The sequence below is a fragment of the Oncorhynchus tshawytscha genome, linkage group LG12, assembly GCF_018296145.1.
Source record: "Oncorhynchus tshawytscha isolate Ot180627B linkage group LG12, Otsh_v2.0, whole genome shotgun sequence".
Taxonomy (NCBI): Eukaryota; Metazoa; Chordata; class Actinopteri; order Salmoniformes; family Salmonidae; genus Oncorhynchus; species Oncorhynchus tshawytscha.
The window spans coordinates 65,944,012-65,967,500 of NC_056440.1; the positions used below are offsets into that span (position 1 = coordinate 65,944,012).

At 45.4% G+C, this 23,489-nt stretch overlaps 1 protein-coding gene across 3 annotated transcripts in view; it reads right to left on the reverse strand.

The window, feature by feature from the left end:
• Window positions 1-23,489, reverse strand: part of LOC112264199 (centrosome-associated protein CEP250) — a 220,402-nt gene that overhangs the window by 167,597 nt on the left and 29,316 nt on the right. For all 3 annotated transcript variants that reach the window (XM_042330938.1, XM_042330937.1, XM_042330939.1), the window contains exon 4: window positions 12,432-12,505. In XM_042330938.1, the coding sequence (XP_042186872.1) occupies window positions 12,432-12,505 (74 nt within the window). The remainder of the gene's footprint in view (window positions 1-12,431; window positions 12,506-23,489) is intronic.

A 23,489-nucleotide genomic window follows, 5' to 3' on the forward strand; every position in this document is an offset into this window, starting at 1 on the left:
ACATGGAACGGATCTGGATGATCCCACCATGATACAACAGCAAAGACTATTGTATTCCCCATCAAAGAGTCCTACACAGCAAATGAGAGTGGTGGTTGTTTACCAGGAATGAAGGGAAATTATATCATTAGAGAGAGAGTGCAGCCTGGCTGTCTTTGTGCCGTGTGCTTCTACATGGACTGCCTCCATCATTCATGGATGGGCCCATTTGTGTCTGTGTGATTTCAGGTGCTGTTACTCAGTGAGCTAAAACCTTCATGCCGTTACAGCAAGATTGCCACTTTTATGAGAGAACATGTTGTGTTGAAATAAATGCTCGGCCTCTGATACGTACCTCAGGGTCAAAGAGCGCAATGAATGTGAAGGGGATTTTCAATAGGGCAGCAATCTAGCCGCACTTCCCATTCATACGCCTCCATTAAAAAAGATCCACACTGGAGTGTCTCTTCCAACAGCGTCTCCATTTTCCCTTCAATCACCCAGCTCCAGTGTCTGTCTCTTTTCCCCACTTCTTGAGACAGGTTTATTGTTGAACACTCACCATGCAACACTTGACATTATAAATCTATTATGGAAAAACTATAAGGGAATGTAATTACATTGTACCAGGTATGTGAGTACAGAAGTTTAAAATTGAACCCATTTTTTTTGTTGTTTTCCAAGATAAATACAAAATGATGATTGCTAAAATGGAAGGCTAATTCCACCCTACAAAAGGCTCATTAAGTCCACCACTTATTCATAATCACAGGGGAAATGTATTATGGCTTATTCTTAAGGAAATCTTAAAGAAAACATTGAAGGACAAGTTCAGAAACAAGACAGTCATAGGAAGAGCAGAAAGGAGCTTGAGAATGTGACAGGGAGAAGAAAACATTCTGTTTATGTCTTGTGAGAGACAGCTCTTACACAATGAAATATACACTGGCTAAACCAAACATTAGGAACAACGTCCTAATATTTAGTTGCACCCCCCCTTTTGCCCTCAGAAAAGCCTCAATTTGTCGGGATATTCCTCTACAAGTTGTCAAAAGCGTTTCACAGGGATGCTGGCCCATGCTGACTCCAATGCTTCCCTCAGTTGTATCAAGTAGGGTGGATGTCCTTTGGGTGGTGGACCATTCTTGATACACATGGGATACTTTTGAGTGTGGAAAAACCCAGCAGCGTTGCAGTTCTTGACACAACCCGGTGCACCTGGCTCCTACTACCATACTCCATTCAAAGGCACTTAAATATTTTGACTTGCCCATTCACCCTCTGAATGGCACACAATCCATGTCACAATTGTCTCAAGGCTTAAAAAATATTCTTTAACAGGTCTCCTCCCCTTCATCTACACTGATTGAAGTGGATTTAACAAGTGACATCAATAAGGAATCATAGCTTTCACCTGGATTCACCTGATCAGTCTATGTCATCGACTTACAGTTGAAGACAGAAGTTTACATACACCTTAGCCAAATACACTGCTCAAAAAAATAAAGGGAACACTAAAATAACACATCCTATATCTGAATGAATGAAATATTCTTATTAAATACTTTTTTCTTTACATAGTTGAATGTACTGACAACAAAATCACACAAAAATGATCAATGGAAATCAAATTTATCAACCCATGGTGGTCTGGATTTGGAGTCACACTCAAATTTAAAGTGGAAAACCACACTACAGGCTGATCCAACTTTGATGTAATGTCCTTAAAACAAGTCAAAATCAGGCTCAGTAGTGTGTGTGGCCTCCGCGTGCCTGTATGACCTCCCTACAACGCCTGGGCATGCTCCTGATGAGGTGGCGGATGGTCTCCTGAGGGATCTCCTCCCAGACCTGGACTAAAGCATCCGCCAACTCCTGGACAGTCTGTGGTGGTAGATGGAGCGAGACATGATGTCCCAGATGTGCTCAATTGGATTCAGGTCAGGGGAACGGGTGGGCCAGTCCATAGCATCAATGCCTTCCTCTTGCAGGAACTGCTGACAAACTCCAGCCACATGAGTTCTAGCATTGTCTTGCATTAGGAGGAACCCAGGAGGAACCCAGGGCCAACTGCACCAGCATATGGTCTCACAAGGGGTCTGAGGATCTCATCTCGGTACCTAATGGCAGTCAGGCTACCTCTGGCGAGCACATGGAGGGCTGTGCGGCCCCCCCAAAGAAATGCCACCCCACACCATGACTGACCCACCGCCAAACCGGTCATGCTGGAGGATGTTGCAGGCAGCAGAACGTTCTCCACGGCGTCACATGTGCTCAGTGTGAACCTGCTTTCATCTGTGAAGAGCACAGGGCGCCAGTGGCGAATTTGCCAATCTTGGTGTTCTCTGGCAAATGCCAAACGTCCTGCACGGTGTTGGGCTGTAAGCACAACCCCCCCTGTGGACGTCGGGCCCTCATACCACCCTCATGGAGTCTGTTTCTGACCGTTTGAGCAGACACATGCACATTTGTGGCCTGCTGGAGGTCATTTTGCAGGGCTCTGGCAGTGCTCCTCCTGCTCCTCCTTGCACAAAGGCGGAGGTAGCGGTCCTGCTGCTGGGTTGTTGCCCTCCTATGGCCTCCTCCACGTCTCCTGATGTACTGGCCTGTCTCCTGGTAGCGCCTCCATGCTCTGGACACTACGCTGACAGACACAGCAAACCTTCTTGCCACAGCTCGCATTGATGTCCCATCCCCATCCTGGATGAGCTGCACTACCTGAGCCACTTGTGTGGGTTGTAGACTCCGTCTCATGCTACCACTAGAGTGAAAGCACCGCCAGCATTCAAAAGTGACCAAAACATCAGCCAGGAAGCATAGGAACTGAGAAGTGGTCTGTGGTCCCCACCTGCAGAACCACTCCTTTATTGGGGGTGTCTTGCTAATTGCCTATAATTTCCACCTGTTGTCTATTCCATTTGCACAACAGCATGTGAAATGTATTGTCAATCAGTGTTGCTTCCTAAGTGGACAGTTTGATTTCACAGAAGTGTGATTGACTTGGAGTTACATTGTGTTGTTTAAGTGTTCCCTTTATTTTTTTGAGCAGTGTACATTTAAACTCAGTTTTTCACAATTCCTGACATTTAATCCCAGTAAAAATTCCCTGTCTTAGATCAGTTAGGATCACCACTTTATTTTAAGAATGCGAAATGTCGGAAAAATAGTAGAGATAATTATTTATTTCAGCTTTTATTTCTTTCATCACATTCCCACTGGGTCAGAAGTTTACATACACTCAATTAGTATTTGGTAGGATTGCCTTTAAATTGTTTAACTTAGGTCAAACGTGTCGGGTAGCCTTCCACAAGCTTCCCACGATAAGTAACAGAGCTGGTGTAACTGAGTCAGGTTTGTAGACCTCCTTGCTCGCACACGCCTTTTCCGTTCTGCCCACACATTTTCTACAGGATTGAGGTCAGGGCTTTGTAATGGCCACTCCAATACCTTGACTTTGTTGTCCTTAAGCCATTTGCCACAACTTTGGAAGTATGCCTGGGGTCATTGTCCATTTAGAAGACCCATTTGCAAACAAGCTTTAACTACCTGACTGATGTCTTGAAATGTTGCTTCAATATATCCACATAATTTTCGTTCCACATGATGCCATCAATTTTGTGAAGTGCACCAGTCCCTCCTGCAGCAAAGCACCCCCACAACATGATGCTGCCACCCCCATTCTTCATTGTTTGGATGGTGTCCTTTTTCCTCCAAACATAACGATGGTCATTATGGCCAAACAGTTCTATTTTTGTTTCATCAGACCAGAGGACATTTCTCCAAAAAGTACGATCTTTGTCCCCATGTGCAGTTGCAAACCGTAGTCTGGCTTTGTTACGGCGGTTTTGGAGCAGTGGCTTCTTCCTTGCTGAGTGACCATTCAGGTTATGTTGATACTGGACTCGTTTTACTGTGGATATAGATACTTTGTACCTGTTTCCTCCAGCATCTTCACAAGGTCCTTTGCTGCTGTTCTGGGATTGATTTGCACTTTTCGCACCAAAGCACGTTAATCTCTAGGAGACAGAATGTGTCTCCTTCCTGAGCGTTATGATCGCTGCGTGGTCCCATGGTGTTTATACATGCGTACTATTGTTTGTACAGAAGAACGTGGTACCTTCAGGCGTTTGGAAATTGCTCCCAAGGATGAACCAGACTTGTGGTCTCCAATGTTTTTTCTGAGGTTTTGGCTGATTTCTTTAGATTTTCCCATGATGTCAAGCAAAGAGGCACTGAGTTTGAAGGTAGGCCTTGAAATATATCCACAGGTACACCTCCAATTGACTCAGATTATGTCAATTAGCCTATCAGAAGCTTCTAAAGCCATGACATCATTTTCTGGAATTGTCCAAGTTGTTTAAAAGGCACAATCAACTTAGTATATGTAAACTTCTGACCCACTGGAATTGTGATACAGTGAATTATAAGTGAAATAATATGTCTGTAAACAATTGTTGGAAAAATGACTTGTGTCATGCACAAAGTAGATGTCCTAACCGACTTGCCAAAACTATAGTTTGTTATCAAGAAATGTGTGGAGTGGTTGAAAAACGAGTTTTAATGCCTCCAACCTAAGTGTATGTCAACTTCAGACTTCAACTCTTTACAGTATTAAGCTCTTGAAACTCATGTATGTCTCCAACACAAAGTTCAAACATTCATCAGACACCTTAACAAAGAGCATCACCAGCCTGAACACCCACTTGTGGCCAAGACAGTCATTATTGTTCCATTCACATAACTAGAGGCCAGAAATAACATGCTGATTGACTGAGGGTATCAAATAACATGGCTTCTATACTGAAGAGAAATCTAATTAACTCAACAAATTAACTGATGGCATAACACTCTAACAGCCCATCTGAAGTGCTCAATGGCTCTACTCATCTTACGAGGAGCTATACTCATATATTCATTAGAATGTTCATTTAAACTGCCGTTACTGCAGTAGTGCAGACACTGAGCCCCGCTAACTAAACACTAACTACAACCTCTTGCATAGTCAATACTATGAAAGAGGTATTGAGACTGACACATAACCATATAATGTCTTCCTGCTTAAATGAGTCACCAGAAGAGGCACTGTATGTGTCTGTGTACTGGCAAAGGGCTCAAAGACACATCCATATCACAAGGAAAACATAAGCCATCGTGGTAAATAATGCTTTGGTCATTTATTTTTTCTAACACACCTCTTTGATACAACATTGTGCACGTAAGTAGTGCAATAACAGCATTTAAAACATTCAAACTTGAAAACATGATGAACACCACTGAACCATTCACAGTTAATTAGGCCTACACCTTATTGGAATTGTGGGAGTCAATGCTGTATACATTGATATGCTGCATCACAATACTGCTGGTTAGGATACTGTGATATTTTCTCCTACGTTTTTTGGAATAGAATTACAGCTCAAAACTATTTTGGGGTTTCAACAGGAAGTGTCTATTCAACTAGCCAAAGTAAACATCTGCTGTTTGTATTATGCAGTTACTAGGGTTTACGATTTTATTTGTATACTTATTATTTGTATTTTATTTAACCTTTATTTAACCAGGAAGGGCTCATTGAGATTTGAAATCTATTTTTCAAAAGTGTCCTGGCCAAGATAGGCAGCACCAAGTCATTACACAATTAGACAGACGACATGAAAAACTATAGGCACTAAAAAAAAAACAGAATTCACAGGAGTATAACAAAATTATAAAACAGCAAATTAAGAACATTGACAGGTCAGGGAATCAGCCTCAATCGGGACAAGTTTTGTTGCAAAAGCAGCAGCTCTCTCCCTGGAGTCCACACAAAAGCACAAAACATGACATAATACAGAACCTTAATAGACAACAATAGCTTAAGGACAGAACTACATACATTTTAAATATACTAGCAAGCACAAAACCTAAGCAAACTGCAATCATACATTACTTTGTGTCTCTTTGGTCCGTTCGTGCATTGTTATTCGTATCATCAAGTGTGCTTATGAAATAGTTGAGAAACTTGGTGATCAAGACTTCCAAACACACAGTTTGAATCTAAAGCAAAGGTGGGCCTATTTCCGAAACAAAGCATCCTTTTGGAAGCCCAATGTCATGTCTTTCCGTTTCTGTCTCTCTCCCATTTCCCTTTAAATGCAGTTTTATTTGCTTTCCCAAATGCCCTGATATTTTTTTTTCCAGACTGTGGATATATACAAGTGGCAATGGCAGGCCACTCAGCTGTCCTGTACAGACCTCCAAAAGAACTTCAAACCAAAGTTAAATCAGATTTTAAATTGCTTTTCTTTGGCTTTTTCGGAGAATGAAATGAAATTCTATTCCTGTTTGATGAGAGCACAAGAAGTGTGGAGGTATTTTCAGGGCTTTAAATCTACTTTCTCACTTATGCCAGAATAGCTCCACACGTCAGTTCAACACATAAATAAAAATAAGAGCAACAATTTCACTGACAGGGGCCAGGTGAAAGTAATGTGCCACATAAAATAATGAGCCAGAGTCACATAGGCTACAGTACATTAGATTTAAAATAAAAAATAAAAATAGGGCAACTAAACTGTGAACTAACAATTGCTGGTCTCGTTAGAGAAAATGAGGGCGAAATGGATTTAAAAAACACAGACCTAGTTATATTTGACATTGCTAATTTAGCCAATGACTACTACTCTGCGTTTGTATTGTCAATTATAGTCTCAATTGCACTTTGCGATTTAACTACATGAACACTTGGGAAATGTAAGGGAAATGTAATGGAAAAGAACAAACACTGGAAATGCCATTTGTTATACATTGCTCTTGATGACCTGCAGCTGATATTCATAGCACGTGCGTTGGTGTGAATATTCAACATTTCATTGAGAATCTCATTATCATGCATGTGAATAATGAAAGGTCTGAGCGGCATAATTAAGCCAGCAGTTAAACGCTAATTCCTGATATAATTGCGATTGCAAAAATAACACATACGTACACCCAGAAAATCTTTCCAATCACACTGCGCCAATATACACAAAACAAACAAATGTGAATCAGAAACGATAATTGAGAGCAGCGATGAATTAAATGGATACGGATAATGATCACGGCGCTCTAATTAACAGTGGCTGTAGCAGGATCCGAAGGCTGTAAGTACAGTATAGCCTAGCGAGTGACAGTCCAAGCCCGAGCCATGGGCACACACAGCACGGATACAGAAGCAAAGCCAATATTCCCATGGAAGAATCTTCTGTCCATCCAATACTGAGATCTGATCACTGCAATAGAGAATCCTGCAATGCCTGGAGTCAAGGTGACACACCCTGTGTGAGTGTTTGAGCTGTATACCAGAAAGCCATCACACACACACACACACAGCGGTGCCCGCATCATCTCTGAACTCTACAATGCTTAGCTGCTACCAGGAAAGCAGAGAGGAGTAGGCAGCAGATGCCCCTGGGCTCAGTGGGAGGCGGGCACACTGGTCCTGTGTGTGACGGGGGGTTCTGTCCTGGCACACATACACACAGCCTCCCCAGCTGCCATCCATCCGTGTGTGGGACACATACAAAGAGAGGAAAAGCCACCAGGTCGCCAGCAAGAAGACGAGGACGGAAAAAAAAGAGGTCTGGAGGCCCTGAAGAGAAATGTATTTTTCAAACACAGCGAAACCATCCAAAGTTTGTCTCTCTATACCCAACACCGTAGTGCAGAAGTGGGCGTGTTTTTCTCCAACACATGTCGTCTGTGGCTTTCTGTCTCTTCAACAATGTGGTATTGTCACTTCAGACATTAGCCACAGATCAAGTATGCAAAACAGTCTGGTGATTACAATAACCCGGGGTGAGGAAAAAAAACAGGGACAGAAGGCTGAGGAGGAAAAGGCTCAAATAAAACAGTTGTGGTTCAGATCAGACAACATGGATGCTTCCGGGTTTTCTCCTAGTTCTGGTCCGGGTTGTAGCAGTGCTGAGGTGAGGAGGACTTGGCTGGGCTGGGTTGACATGTTGCAGCCCTGGGTACTGGAGGCTGTGTGGAGGGGAGCCGACACACATGCCTTCAGATGCAGCCTCTCCCTCTTCTCTCCTCTCCATCCCGGCCGGCGCTGTTCTGTCTTCTTCAGACTGACTCCTGAGGAAACCCTCCAGATGAGGATTAGCTACCAGCTCCTGTGACAGGCAGAAATCTCAAGTCCAAAAGCTGGCATCAAAGAAAGCCAGAAGAGGCAGGACCATATTCTCTCGCAAAGACAAAACAAAAGTCAAAAAGCACAGGGGCTTCCCATCATCCGGCCCACATTAGTGTCCTTTAATTTATTATAGAAAATGTGCTTCTGCTACTGTTCCTTTGTAAAGGGGTTTTATGTGCCCCTCTCACCATGTCTTCCATCACACCAACCCTCCCCTTCCCTTCCTTAGCCTGCCTCCTTATCCCCCATCAGTCTGCCAGCCATGGTACACACAGCCACCAACCCTTTTGTGAGAATAGAGTGTGTGCTTGTTTTGCATGGGTATGGTGTGTGTGAGACTGTGTGTGTCTGTGCCAGCCTGGAGAAGAGGGGAGAAGAGAGGGTGTAGAACAAAAATATCCTCTTTGTAAGTTATGGGAACACTGAGACAGATGCAGGAGCTCATAAATTATACGCTCCATTTGCATATTCCTGGCGTAAGACATTATGCAAATAGCATTTAATTTGCATAATGGATGCCTCTTGTTGCCTCAGTTGCCTCATGCTCCTTTTTATTTAATAACAGGGGAAAAACTAAAGGGTGTGAAAGAGGAGAGAATAGCGAGATTCAGCCCTGTGGAGTGGTGTGCCAGCGCCCCGTCTCACCATCCTATCGCAGCCTCCCCAAAACACCAGCGCCAGACGGAGCCGCTGCGAGGGATCTCACCGCCCCACCAAAAGACACAACAGGGAGATCGCAGGGAAAAGAGTCAACACTAAGAACATCAGCAATTAAACAGCTTACGACCAGACCCATATCAAATCTAAACACAGGCAGGGAGAGAGGGGAATGATAGACTAAAGGAGCAAGCCTACTGTATATCCTGAGGCACCTGGTAACCTGGCTGTGTGTGTGTGCGTGTGAGAGAGAGAGAGAGAGAGGGAGAGAGCGTTGCTGTGTCTTAATGAGTCTGTTCTACCTTGACTATTAATGCGAGCAGCAGCCTGGCTAATTAACGGCACTTGGCAGACCCCTTTCAGAGGGGGGCATATTATTTAATAATTAAAACCCGCTCTGTCTCTCATTTTTAACCTCATCAGCTCCGTTCAGAACGACCAGAAAAAATAAAAGACAGAAAGCGGTGTGGCCAAGATAATTACCTAATCAAATATGACAGATGTAGCTAATTCAGGCTAATTCTCAGCGAGGTTCCCCGAAACCGCTAACAACAAGAGAGAAAAGATAATTACCGCACGGTACATAAGGAGCGCTATTAGAAAAACGACCAAAAACATGGCAATTTATTTACAACTTTGATTCGTTATCCATTTAATCCTCGAAGTTCGTTTAAAAAAATGGGAAAAAGCTAAACAGATGGTCATAGAAAAGAGTGAAAAGGCAAGACAGGACAGGAGAGTTGGTATCTGCTGGTGTGAAAGTGTATTAGTTTAGAGACAGAAAGAGAGAGAGGGACAGAGAGGGTGGAGAGAGGGAGGGTGAAAAAGGGAGGAGAAGGGTAGATAGAAAAAGGGGTGGGAGGTGATTGCAGGAGGACTTTGATTATTTATAACAAAATGCCATTGCAACATCCTGCGGTGGGATCAGACAGCAAAACGTCAACTGCGATCAGCTATAGTCCAATAAGCAGCCTGAGATCCTTCCCAGTGTACAGTGGGGTAGGGGCACTGCTCACTCACGTCTATAACACTACACTATACCAGAGCTGCTGGCTGCAGGGCTAGCTATCTCTCTGCTCCTCTACTAGCACCAGCCAACTTGGAGGCTAGCTAGGGCAAGGTAGAGGCACAGACGGTGCCAGGCAGAAGGGGGCGCGGGGCGCGACACAAAGCTAGCCAGTCTATGGGAGATGTTAAGAGCAATTAATCAGCTTTTAGAGTCAATTAACCCACATGTTAATTAATGTCAAGCCTATAGAACAAAAGGGGGATTCGGGTGGAGAAGGAGGGGAGGGTAAGAGAGGGAGAAACAGAAGAGAGGGGGTGGGCGAGCGAGAGAAACAAGCAGCGAATGCAGATGATGGCAGAGAGAAGCTGGCACAGTGCCATCCAGTCAGTGGTAGCGCCAGGGCGGACTCGCGTTCGCTCTCGGGGGTAGGCGGCTAGATGTAGACAGGGAGACGAAAAGACCCCCGCCTGATTTGGTAGCTAGTGCCACGCCAGGGTTGGGACTTTATTGGGGAGGGTGGGTGTTTTACAAATAGTAGAAGTTAGAGTGCGGATGGGGTTCTGGAGCCAAGGCTCAACGTCAAGTCAACGCCACCGCAGAGGAGAAGAGGAGAACATCTGCTGCCCCAGATTACAGAAGAAAGGAGCCTTCTGACGATGGGAAGAGAAGAGCGGTGCACCTGGATACATTTCAGGGGACACCTTGGGGGTTGGGATGGAGCGCTTGGCATAGCATGGTGGCAAGGAGTGGAGGGAGGACGTATCGGCTTGAAAACAAAAAACAAAAGACGATAGGTGGACCACAGCGCAGGATGCCAGGGGGCTGGCGAAGGAGCCAGGGACCAGGGGAGATTAAGGAAATGGGCTCTGCCACAAGGGACTGGTGGGGGAAGTGGAAATTTGAGAACAACCAACATAGAGAAACTTGCAGCTTGTGGTGTTGTCCTAGAGATGACAGGGGGGCGGGACAAAAATAAGCGCCTCCCTCTCTCTCTCTCTTGCTCTCCCTTCTCAAGCACAACCCCCTGTGCCAGGCAACCGACCAGCCAGCCAGGCAGCGTACGCCATGCCAACCTGCTCCTCGGCAGTCACGGCGCACCCTAGGAAAACACCGGCGATGAAAAGGCACCATGTCTATCTGGAAGGTGGCGTTACGGATTTGCGGGAAAGTCACCGCTTCTGAGGATGCCCGGGGAGCGGTGGTGATTTGGTACCCACGATCTTCGAGAGGTGTACCAGCGGGAACGCGGTGGGATCTGTCGCGGAAAAATGGACGGGGGTGAGAGATGGTACACAACGATCAAGAGCAAATCAACACGATTGGGCACCCGTCGTGGGTCGCTTGGCAAAGATAAAGAAAGCCAAGTGCAAACAAAGACCATCAAGTGCTTCAAATGACTAATTAGAACAACAAAAGTTTGCTCTGTTAATTAGCGCGACGGACGGAATGAAAGGAACGGGAAAGATTTCAAACAAAACAAAGAGGGGAAAACAAGACAAAACAAAAGCGGCAAGCTGTTCTGTGGGGAGGGGAGTGTTTGAAGCGGGTGCGGGTTTATGTGCCAACCCCCCCACCACACCATTTTCCTCCAGCTCTCATCAAGCCAGCTGGCAGGCACTGCAGTGAGGAATGTCTACCATGGGCACTGCTGCCTGCCTCCCTGCCGCAGATGCTGCCAACCTGCCAATCGCCTGCCTGCCACAAGAGAGGAGGGAGGAAGAAAGGACCTGAGGGACTGTGCCAAGGTCTCAACAGCAGCTGTTTACAAAGACACACACACACAAAAAGAAAAAAAACTGCAAACATGAATATGCATACTAATGAACCTCCAACACAAATTATAATCAGCGGACAGACAGGAATTCATTTACTTTTCTCTCTGCGTTCGTTTAAATTGTACTTTTTGTTTTTCGCCAAAGAAAAACTTATCGCGCATCATGGTTTCTTCCAGGTGTGTGGGATTTATGCGTGACAGGAACAACTTCTTTAAAAATAATTTTAATAAAAGGCAAAAGCAGAAAGAATGAAAATCTACTTCAGCAGCAAGCAAAGCTATGCCAGAGAGGCAGGCGCGTGTGTGTGTGTGTGTGTGTGTGTGTGTGTGTGTGTGTGTGTGTGTGTGTGTGTGTGTGTGTGTGTGTGTGTGTGTGTGTGTGTGATTTGTGATTTATCTACATTCACAGCAATCACCAGGGAGATGAATGGCTCAGGCTGTAGGCTCTATACAGCATCCACCAGTATGGGAACCAGATTGAGGCGAGGGGGATGCCACACAGACAACAGACATGCTGGAACTCAGTGGAGGGGGCAGGGGCACAGGAGGCAGGGGGACAGATGCAGCAGCCCTGGCTGCAGACACACACACTGGTGGGGTGTGGAGGAGATACCCTACCCCAGCTGGCCTGCCCGCAACTCTTCCAGGCTAGGGTAGGGGGGCCTTGGGAACACTTTCGGCACCCCCTCACCCACGCTTTTTAGTTTGCCCCCTCCTTGCCAACCAACCAAAGGAACTACCAAACTCCACCCTTCCAGTGTTTTTATTGGCGTAAAGTGGAAGGGGTAAACTATGAGGAACAGATGCAGATGGGGTACCAACCGGTTCGGGTCGCGGGTCTTGGTACTTACGGGGTCCGGAAGAACGTTGCCGTGGTTCCCGCGAGGTCCACTGGCATCGGGCACAGAGCCAAGGATAGGCGCCGCTGCAAACAGACAGATTGGAGGGTTTCGTTAAATTCACTAATTGCACCGGAATAATTATAACATTTAGCGAGGAAGAAATCAACATCAGCCATCGGCCATCACAAATGGATATCCCAAACTTTTTTTCCCCTCTTGTTGGACAACAGGGCACGGTTGTGGAATATGAATAATTGAAGAAGCCATCCAAAGGGAGGGATTATAAGATCTTTGTGCTTCCTACACTGTCTTGGCATACACCACCAAGATGTCAGAGCCAGGCTGCCACCAGTAAGGAAAGGCTGGTATGGATGGTGGCATCTTTTTGGGCATCTAAGCTGCGGTCGCTTAAACCGCGATCCAAATATACACAATTAACGGTTTAATTCGTAATTCTGTTGTGTTTTTTCCCGTAACCTTCACGGCGGAACGCGTGTGGATATTATAATCTTTCGGAGCTAATGAGGTTTGGATGATCGGCCTTTTATTTAATTCCATGGGGGATGTTAATTGCGCCACGTCTTCATTACACAAATGGATTACCAAAAAATGAGAGCTCGCAGCAGAAAACTGGAGGGAGAAAGGGGGGAAATTGAGAGAGAAATTGAGAAAGGGGGGATATTTTCCTTCCTTCTATAATAAGACAGCATTCAAATAATGCAACACTACTAACAAACAAGCAGAGAAAAGCTCCTGCAATGCTTGGCAATGCTAGTCTCTTCAAGTGCTATCCTGGAAAACCTGGTCTCTGCCTCCTCTCCTTTCCTCTCTGCTCTCTACAGCTCCAGTCCTCAGCTCTGGGGACTTTGCCTTCACTTCTCTGGATGTGGATCTTACAAAACAGAAGTGAGAATATACCCTGCCTGGAATTTAATTTCTCTCAATTGGATATTATTAGTGTTCTCCTATAATTAGTATTGAGCTTTGTTCCAGTGGTGTCTGTCGTTGGCGCCGGGCGAAGCGGAATGGAGAGGAGACAACAGACACTGTGGCGGGCACAGGCTAATGTCCTCTGTGCTTAATCATCCTTCAGCAGAATGGTTTTATGCATATTTCATTTGCATATCATTAAATCGCTAAGGCACATTGGCAACTGGCAGCGGAGAGCGAGGGAGTGGAAATGGAGGAGCCCAAAGTGTAAAAAAGGAAAGAGCGACTCATTATGCGATGGCAATCTTCAAAGCCGTGCGCCTGCTTTCCGGCAACCTGCCAATTCGTTTTAATTCAACGTTAATTAAAAAAAAGTGGGCGCGCTCAACCTTTCCAACTCGGATTAATTGAGTGTCTTCCAATCTGCGCAGCAAGGACTCGTCATACATACAGTATGTGTGTGTGTGTGTGTGTATGTAAATGATGTGGATATCTATGGTTATAGTCAATTATTGCAGGACGATTTGGAAAAAAATGTGCTCCCTTTAATTACAGCACCTTGTCACAGAATGGATTTTTTCCCCCTATTTTTTCACAGAAGACTTAGCGGAGAACAAATCGCAAATATGTTTTCTATGATCTCTGGATATCATTAATACAACAAAATCATGATGAGGAAGCGGGCATTTTGCTCTTAATTATGTTTGACCTGCTGTAATGGTTTAACATTCTCTACTTGGCAAGGCGGCAAGCTGCGACTGGCAGCGGGCGGGCAGCGCCAGCAGGTCGGGGTGTGGGACCAGGGGAGCTGAAACCTGGTGACTTGCGGCACAGGGATAGGCGTGGGAATCGCTGGGGGCATTCTGTCGCAAACCTTCACCATGATGTCCCTGGGAAAAGACAAAACCAACTGCCCACACATGCTAACCCCCCCGATCTGAAAAATAAATGTTGTGTAATTTATGCGCAAATTAATATGCTTGCCTGGACTCTGATTGCCTGTATTAAATCATTACAGGCGATTAATCTATTGTTTCTGATTCCAGAAATCCCCCCCCTCCCCCTCTGTCTGGCGCACTGTCCTTTTGTGATGGGACACAAGGGGTGCATTGTTGGCTCCCAAGACACACACACACACACACACACACTATTAATTAAGGCGTACAGATTGTGGACCGTTTCTGTCTCCCCCCACCGTTTCAGTTCAACATAAAATCAATCGTGGGACTTTGCTAAAGATGTTTATTTTTATTATATTTTATTTCTCACACTTTGTCAATTTTCAATATGATAATCCCCCCCCAAAAATTTTTTTAGAAGGTATATATATATTTTTTCCCATCATAAATTCAGTTAAAGTTACTAAGAATGTTGAGGCCTTTAAACCTCAAATAAAGGAGGATCTGATCTTCGCTGTGTCGTTTAATTCAAAAGAAAAAATAATCGGCGTAACTCCAGGTAAAATAAGCCCCGTGCAGAGAGAGCAGCGCCCGCCTGGCTCAGCTAATTGTGGATGCCCAAACTTCAAGACTTCCTGGCTAGGTCCGTCCCCTTGCGAGGCAAATCCCCTCAGGCCATATGCAGGAATATTCAAATGAAGCGAGCTTCACACACCGCACAATTAGCGTTGTTTAGTCATTTGAGTAATGAGAGCCGGAGGGGTAGTGTGGGCGGAGGGGCGGTACGGCGGGGAGCAGTCTGGCAGGAGAAGCCCGGCGCAGCATAGCGGGTATCAGCCTGGCGCTCTGCAGCCGCAGCACATGCAGATGTCGCTGTAGTTCTTCCAAAAGCTTTCCACCAGCCAGCCAAGAGGGAGGGGAGGTAACGAGGTTCTCGTTTGGCATCGCACACACCTCCGCCGTATGTTTGAAGAAGTCATGAGTGTGTGTGTGAGGGAGGAGTGTGTGGGAACGAGGCTGGCAGCTGGGGGCGGAGGAGTTAAGATGGGTGAGGGTGGGGCTGATGAGTAAGAGGTAGGGGATCCCTGTATGGAGGAATGTGGACATAAATAATAGTAGTGAAACGTGGGCAAGATAAAGCCTAACCGACAGGATGACTGTGTGCTACTGAGCGTGTCACATGGTGTAGGCATTATGCAGAGTGCTCATATTAATATGCATAAGGGGCCTCTTTATTATGCAGCAGGGTGCACCCCTTACCACTTACTAGTCCTTCCATTTCATCATTTGGGAGTCACACTGGAAACCCACCTGAGTGGGGCAGCGGTCTAAGGCACTTCATCTCAGTGCTAGAGACGGCACTACAGACCCTGGTTCGATCCCAGGAAGTATCACAACGGGCCGTGATTGGGAGTCCCATAGGGCGGCGCACAATTGGCCCAGCGTCGTCCGGGTTAGGGGAGGGTTGGGCCGTCATTGTAAAATAAGAATTTGTTCTTAACTGACTTGCGTAGTTAAATAAAGGTACAAAAAAAAGTGAGGTGGTACGGTCCAGATTTCATGAGACTGGTTTCCCTGGCAAACAACATCAAACAAAAGGGCCTGATGAAATATGTAACAATAACCCATGAGAAAGACTGACAGTCACACAGAAAAGCCTTCTTACACAGGGGGACGGCACATACAGCCTGGCACAACAAGCCAGTGTGGTCACCATGGTGGGTGCAGAATAATGGGGTAGTGCCAGTGGTTGGCAGGCAGGGTTTGGGGAGCTTTTAGTCATTCTACCCTCCAACACCACTTGACCTTGAGAGAGAAGGTCATTTTGCTGTCAAAGTAGAGCCACTTTCCTCTGTACAGTGGCAAGAAAAAGTATGTGAACTATTTGGAAATACCTGGATTTCTGCATAAATTGGTCATAAAATTTGATCTGATCTTCATCTAATTCACAACAATAGACAAACACATTCTGCTTAAACTAATAAAACACAAACAATTATACGTTTTCATGTCTTTATTGAACACAGTGTGTAAACATTCACAGTGCAGGGTAGGAAAAGTATGTGAACCCTTGGATTTAATAACTGGTTGTCCCTTCTTTGGCAGCAATAACCTCAACCAAACGTTTTCTGTAGTTGCGGATCAGACCTGTCAGGAGGAATTTTGGACCATTCCTCCTTACCAAACTGTTTCAGTTCAGTAATATTCTTGGGATGTCTGGTGTGAACTGCTCTCGAGGTCATGCCACAGCATCTCAATCGGGTTGAGGTCAGGACTCTGACTAGGCCACTCCAGAAAGGCGTATTTTCTTCTGTTGAAGCCATTCTGTTGTTGATTTACTTCTGTCTTTTGGGTCGTTGCCTTGTTGCATCACCCAACTTCTGTTGAGCTTCAAATGGCGGACAGATAGCCTAACATTATCCTGCAAAATGTCTTGATAAACTTGGGAATTCATCTTTCCACCGATGCTAGTAAGCTGTCCAGACCCTGAGGCAGCCCCAAACCATGACGCTCCCTCCACCATACTTTACAGTTGGGATGAGGTTTTGATGTCGATGTGCTGTGCCTTTTTTTCTCCACACATAGTGTTGTGTGTTCCTTCCAAACAACTCAACTGTGGTTTTATTTGTCCACAGAATATTTTTCCAGTAGCGCTGTGGAACATCCAGGTGCACTTTAGCAAACTTCAGATGTGCAGCAATGTTTTTTTGGACAGCAGTGTGGCTTCTTCCATGGTGTCCTCCCATGAACACCATTCTTGTTTAGTGTTTACATATCGTAGACTCGTCAACAGAGATGTTAGCATGTTCAAGAGATTTCTGTAAGTCTTTAGCTGACACCCTAGGACTCTTCTTAACCTCATTGAGCATTCTGCGCTGTGCTCTTGCAGTCATCTTTGCAGGATGGCCACTCCTAGGGAGAGTAGCAACAGTGCTGAACTTTCTCCATTTATAGACAATTTGTCTTACCGTGGACTGATGAACATCAAGGCTTTTAGAGATACTTTAGTAACCCTTTCCAGCTTTATGCAAGTCAACAATTCTTCATCTTAGGTCTTCTGAGATCTCTCAATATCGACAAGAAAAGAACAATAATTTGTGTGTTATTAGTTTAAGCACACTGTTTTGTTGTGACTTAGATGAAGATCACATGCTACTGCTAATCTCTGTTCATCATATATGTCACTTTAACCATATCTACATGTACATACTACCTCAAATCAGCCTGACTAACCGGTGTCTGTATGTAGCCTCACTACTTTCATAGCCTCGCTACTGTATATAGCCTGTCTTTTTACTGTTGTTTTATTTCTTTAACTACCTATTGTTCACCTAATACCTTTTTTGCACTATTGGTTAGAGCCTGTAAGTAAGGATTTCACTGTTGTATTCAGCGCACATGACAAATGAACTTTGATTTGATCAAATTTGATAACCAATTTCTGCAGAATTCCAGGTATTTCCAAAGGGTTCACATACTTTTTCTTACCACTGTACCTCCAGAGCAGCCTGTCCCCCTAGGTCATTACTCGCCTACTGCAGCACAGAGAGGCCAGGCATGGCACAGTGCATGGGGAGGGGGACAGAGACACTACAGCCTGGTTTCAGTGGTACACATATACTCTACCAAACTGTAGATGAAAAGTCTAGAAGATTCTATCATTGGTAAATAACTTAGTTTGCAGATGACCTGTGTTCACCTGGGATGTGGCCAAAGTGACCAGAGAGACACTTGGTCACTTCAAATACAACTATCAGATGACCTCACTTATGCTGAAGAGTAGTTTCCTCCTCCTCTAACAGATTTAATATAGCCTAATAAACTATGTATTCATGAATGAAATAACCATTATATAGGACACATGGGTAGGCAGGCATACTCCCTAAATAGCCTAGCTATCACATGCTTAACTCCATCCAGTGCACTATTGTTCCATTGTGAATAGGGTTGACACACTGACACCTAAAGCATATTTCAGGTGCCTAGCACCGTGGGGCTCGTCACCGTGTGTAGCCCAGTCACCAGCCAGAGGTTTACAGCCTCAAGGCCTTTGTAGTAAACGTACAGCTGCATGTCTCTGTGCTAACATTAAAGAGGTGACAATGTGACTATATCCTCCCAGTGACTGATGACCGTACACAACCAGACAGGCCTTCTCAGGTATCAGGATCAGTCCCTGGCTCAACACTGTTATTTCAGGACTTGCACTCTTCCTCAGGCGAACCCTTGGTTGTTGGGGTCAGTGGGTCTTAGCAGGGTATATTGTTACATGGTCAGTCTGCCTTACATCCAGGGGAGTCCCCCTCACAACAACCCAAAGCCTCTAGCCCCCTAGACCTTGATTTCCCAGAATACATTGTGGGAATCATTGGGAGAGAGTCACTGTGTCGCCGTCTATAATTCACTGCTACCATTCACAGGGGCTGAAAGAGAAATCGGTGGATATTAAAATAAGCAAATTAGCATGAGCATTAGGCAGCAGGTAAGCATGCTTGATGTTATTGAGTGAGAGTGTCTGCACCTCAAATAGACTGATACACTCAGATGCTCTCCAGCACAACCCAAAGAGCCCTCGACAACCCTCCTCCACCATGCCTGTAGTGTTAATACACACAGCTAAACTGAACTCCTGGTTTACTAACCACTCTCCTCTTCCCCTTCTCTTCTCCCTCATTTTCTCTCTGACTAATGAGTGTTCGTTAGGCCAAACAGGGGCACTGGAACCTCACCTAAACATTTCCACAGCAGCACCGCTTCACCTTGTGGCCTCACACTACGCTGCACGGCTACAGGGAACGCTGCCTACTGTTAAATCTGCACCCCTGTGTGTGTGCTACAGCTCAGGCCCAGCTGAGAGCTAACAATATATCTTTAACCACTGCCCAGTCCAGGCCTGCACATTAATTGGTTCCTGGTAATTCTATCAGATTAGTATTAATACGGTGTCACTGAGGCGATCGAGGTGACCCGCACTGTCTCACTGGCTTAATATAAACTAGCGTGAAGGTCAACTGTCAATCATTCGGGACAATATGATAATAAGCCTTTAAAGTTGGGTAGAGGATGTTATTAGCATGACTGTCATAACAGCGAAGCTGCATAGGGGGGCATTTACAGATGAGGCTGGGGAGGGTCTGATTCAGACTCCATTCCTCTGCTAGAATAGTATGAGAAATGATCCTGAAATGCATGTTGCATCCTCAATATCAACAGAGAGCAATAGATATCCCTGAACTGGGCCCTCATACAGTACAAGCTAGTCTTCATACTAGTTGTTGTAACTCGTACAGTAGACTATACCTTAGCTACATCTCAACTCCCAATCTGGTCTTAATGAGTGACTGGGAGGGAGGCCTAGTGAAAATGACCTTGGACTAGCAGGAGGTGGTGTACAGTAGTAGTCAGCTGACCATGGACGTGCTACAGCAGCAGAGCAGTGCTTACAGCAGAGTGGTTGTCAGAGAGAGATATAAATATAGACACCGTGACATCACTGCGTGACTATACTGGATGGCCCCATGTGAAGCTGCTGCCTGCCCTCTTCACTGGGAATAGACTCCCCTGAAAGGAGCTGTACAGTACACACAGGCTGACTGAAGGGGAGGAAGAAAGGAGAGCCTGAGAGATGTACTACCTGAATGTCCATTCTCAGTTTGTGTGCCGAGTGAGAAGGTGACAGAGAGATAGAGTGTGTGTGTGTGTGTGTGTGTGTGTGTGTGTGTGTGTGTGAGTGAGAGAGAGAGAGCTAAGAAGACAGCAGCTGGGAGGATATGAGAGGCCTGACATGGTCTCTGATCAGGCCTAAGAGAGAGAGCCAGGGAGCAAGAGAGAGAAACTGAGTGTCTGTGCTGAATCCCATAGGGCCTGAACCAGGAAGCTGGCAGGGGAGCCATTACACGCGTGTCTCTGACAGCTCACTCTCTCATTACAGCAGCAGGCTGCCTGTAGTCCCCATGCTGCTGCTGCTGCTACTGTACTGTACCATCTCATCCAGCACTACTACTGTCTCCCTCCTATACATACTCATCATCACAGCTTCAGCCACCACTACTACTCCCACTGTCTACTGCGGACTCCCCTAATCACCTCCACCACAGCGTTTACAACCACCACAACCCCCTGCCATGGATTCTACCATGGATTCTGTTTCTATGGTGTCTATTATCTTTCTCCGGTATACAGCTGCCAAATAGAATCTACCTCGCCAATCCCCTGGCTCATAGGCACACCTAGGCTATATCCTCCCATCATAGCTGTTTCAGTCGAAGGAAATGCTGATTCTACTTGGCCATATTCTCTCTGTCATTGACACCCAACAGCTGCCAGAGGCACAGTGCAGCACTGCATGCTGGCCAGCCAGAGTCCATCCCAGAGGTGAGCCTAACCCTGGCCTAATGGATCTACTGCAGCCCTGATCTAATATGACCTAAGCCGCTCAAACCGACAAGGGGAAGCACTTCAAGTTACGTGTTGCACAGAATTTACAGTTCTGTCAGGAGAACCCTGTCGGCCCAGAACTCCCCACCCATCCAAACGGCCTCAGAATGAGAATGAGATGAGAAAAGGCAAGAGGTCCGCTCATAAGAATAGACATAGGCTGGGAGATGCATAACAATATGACCTCTGCTGGCTGAGGAAAAAATTTGCTGCCTCCACAGTTTACTGCTAAAGGGCAATGACAGACTTAATTGGATCGAAAGAGACATTTCTTCAGGTTTTTTTGGCAAATCCCACGGCTGAAGTTAGAGGAACTGCTCAAAAGAGGTAGCCAACTTAAACAAAGGCTCTCTGAGGCACACAGACCTGCATCTGTAGCTGTTTAAACACTATACACACGAGGCCCAGTTGAACACTGCTCGAATCATTCATACAAGGCCGCAGCGCAAATAAAACTAACATGTACTGCTCCGAGCTGTCCTCCGTCCAACCCAAACCTTTTTAAACTCGCCATTGTGATGAAAAAAAAAATCACAAGCATATAAAATTCCTCAATATAAAGCCAAACACCAAAGATAAAAAACACACACAATCCCTACAGCTGTGGAAGTCTACAGGCCAGCCGTGTTGAACTTGAGAATCCGACCTAGAATAACACTTTCACGCCGCAGTGAAATATATGGCCATCTTTACTGGGAAACACTGCTTTTTACGGCAGTGTAGCCTACCTGACACCTGACTGGGTGCTAGTGCATGTGTGTGTGTGCAAGTAATGTCCTTCCTACTGCAGTGAATCATGTTCACATGCACTCATAAAGAGAGTAGCATAGCTGGGTGAAGCTGCAGTAACTTAGCTACTAACCCTCCCCTTGCTGGGGGAGTTGGACTGTAACTCCAGCAGTTGTTCCTCTCTCATGTCCAGTCTTTTAAATGACTGGCACAAAAGACGTCATAGAGGACCTTGAAAACCTCTTTCCTCATCCAATAGGCCAAAAGCATGAACCCTTTTTTCAGTGCCAATCTGGAGCATTACGCCGATCACAGCGAGAACACAGAGGAAATGTGTCTTTTACAACTAACACCGCTATTATTCCATTTTGATTTCTCCATACTTTATGGATTTGCCTTCTTTGCGTCCCGGCTCAGAAGAAACGGATCATTAAAAAGGAATGTCTATTTTTCCTATTCTTTTTTAATGTGGTGGACAGGGATATTAGCCAATCCCTCTGTTCAGCAAGTGAAAGGCCAGACATCCTCCTGGTTGGCTGCTGCTGCTGCTCTCTGGTCATGCTGGCTTCATTAGAGACAGATTCCTGCCATCACAAAGAGACCATGCATATCACAGAGACCAGCAAAAGGACCAGGAGGATCGGGGAGACAGGGGAGACTGAGGGGGAGACAGGATAGAAAGATGGGGGAGTGAGGGGAGAGAGGGATGAAGAGTAGAGGTTTATGAGAGCGTAATAGTGGGTACCAAAGTGGGTGATGGAGAATGAGACGTAACTAATTGAACTTGAGGGGATGGAGAGATGAGAGAGAATGAGAGAAATAAACAGGAATGAAGTCTGTGGAAAGATAGAGAGTTAAGAGAGATAACAAATGGTAAATTACCAGATCCACAGGCTTTACCAAGCATTGATCCATGTCCTAACGCCCGTCCCCTCACAAGCACAGACACACACGCACATAACCACACACTCAATCGTGTTCCTCCATGCCAATGAGATTAAGAGCATGGTCTATAAATCAATGCGTAGTAAGGAAAGACAAAGGCCACGACAACTGGTTGAGAGCCCCAGATCCACTCTGGGTGGGGCCTGCTTGATTTGTTAATGGTACCTAATAGAGCCCATTTTCACCAGGCACGTTAAATCATACACCAGGCATGTTAAATCATGCACCAGGCACGTTAAATCATGCACCAGGCACGTTAAATCATACACCAGGCATGTTAAATCATGCACCAGGCACGTTAAATCATGCACCAGGCATGTTAAATCATGCACCAGGCACGTTAAATCATGCACCAGGCACGTTAAATCATACACCAGGCACGTTAAATCATGCACCAGGCACGTTAAATCATACACCAGGCATGTTAAATCATACACCAGGCACGTTAAATCATGCACCAGGCACGTTAAATCATGCACCAGGCACGTTAAATCATACACCAGGCACGTTAAATCATGCACCAGGCACGTTAAATCATGCACCAGGCACGTTAAATCATACACCAGGCACGTTAAATCATACACCAGGCACGTTAAATCATGCACCAGGCACGTTAAATCATACACCAGGCACGTTAAATCATACACCAGGCACGTTAAATCATGCACCAGGCACGTTAAATCATACACCAGGCACGTTAAATCATACACCAGGTATGTTAAATCATACACCAGGTATGTTAAATCATACACCAGGCATGTTAAATCATACACCAGGTATGTTAAATCATACACCAGGCATGTTAAATCATACACCAGGCATGTTAAATCATACACCAGGCATGTTAAATCATACACCAGGCATGTTAAATCATACACCAGGCACGTTAAATCATACACCAGGCACATTAAATCATACACTAGGTATGTTAAATCATACACCAGGCATGTTAAATCATACACCAGGCATGTTAAATCATACACCAGCGGTCCCTTTGTGAGCAAACAGACCTTTAATACAGAAGTCCACTGCTTATTCTTTATGCCCTCCTTCCAAAGCTCGCCACTGAATTGGATTTTCTCAGCACTGTTTTCTAATTTGAAACATCCATCATTCATTATTAAAG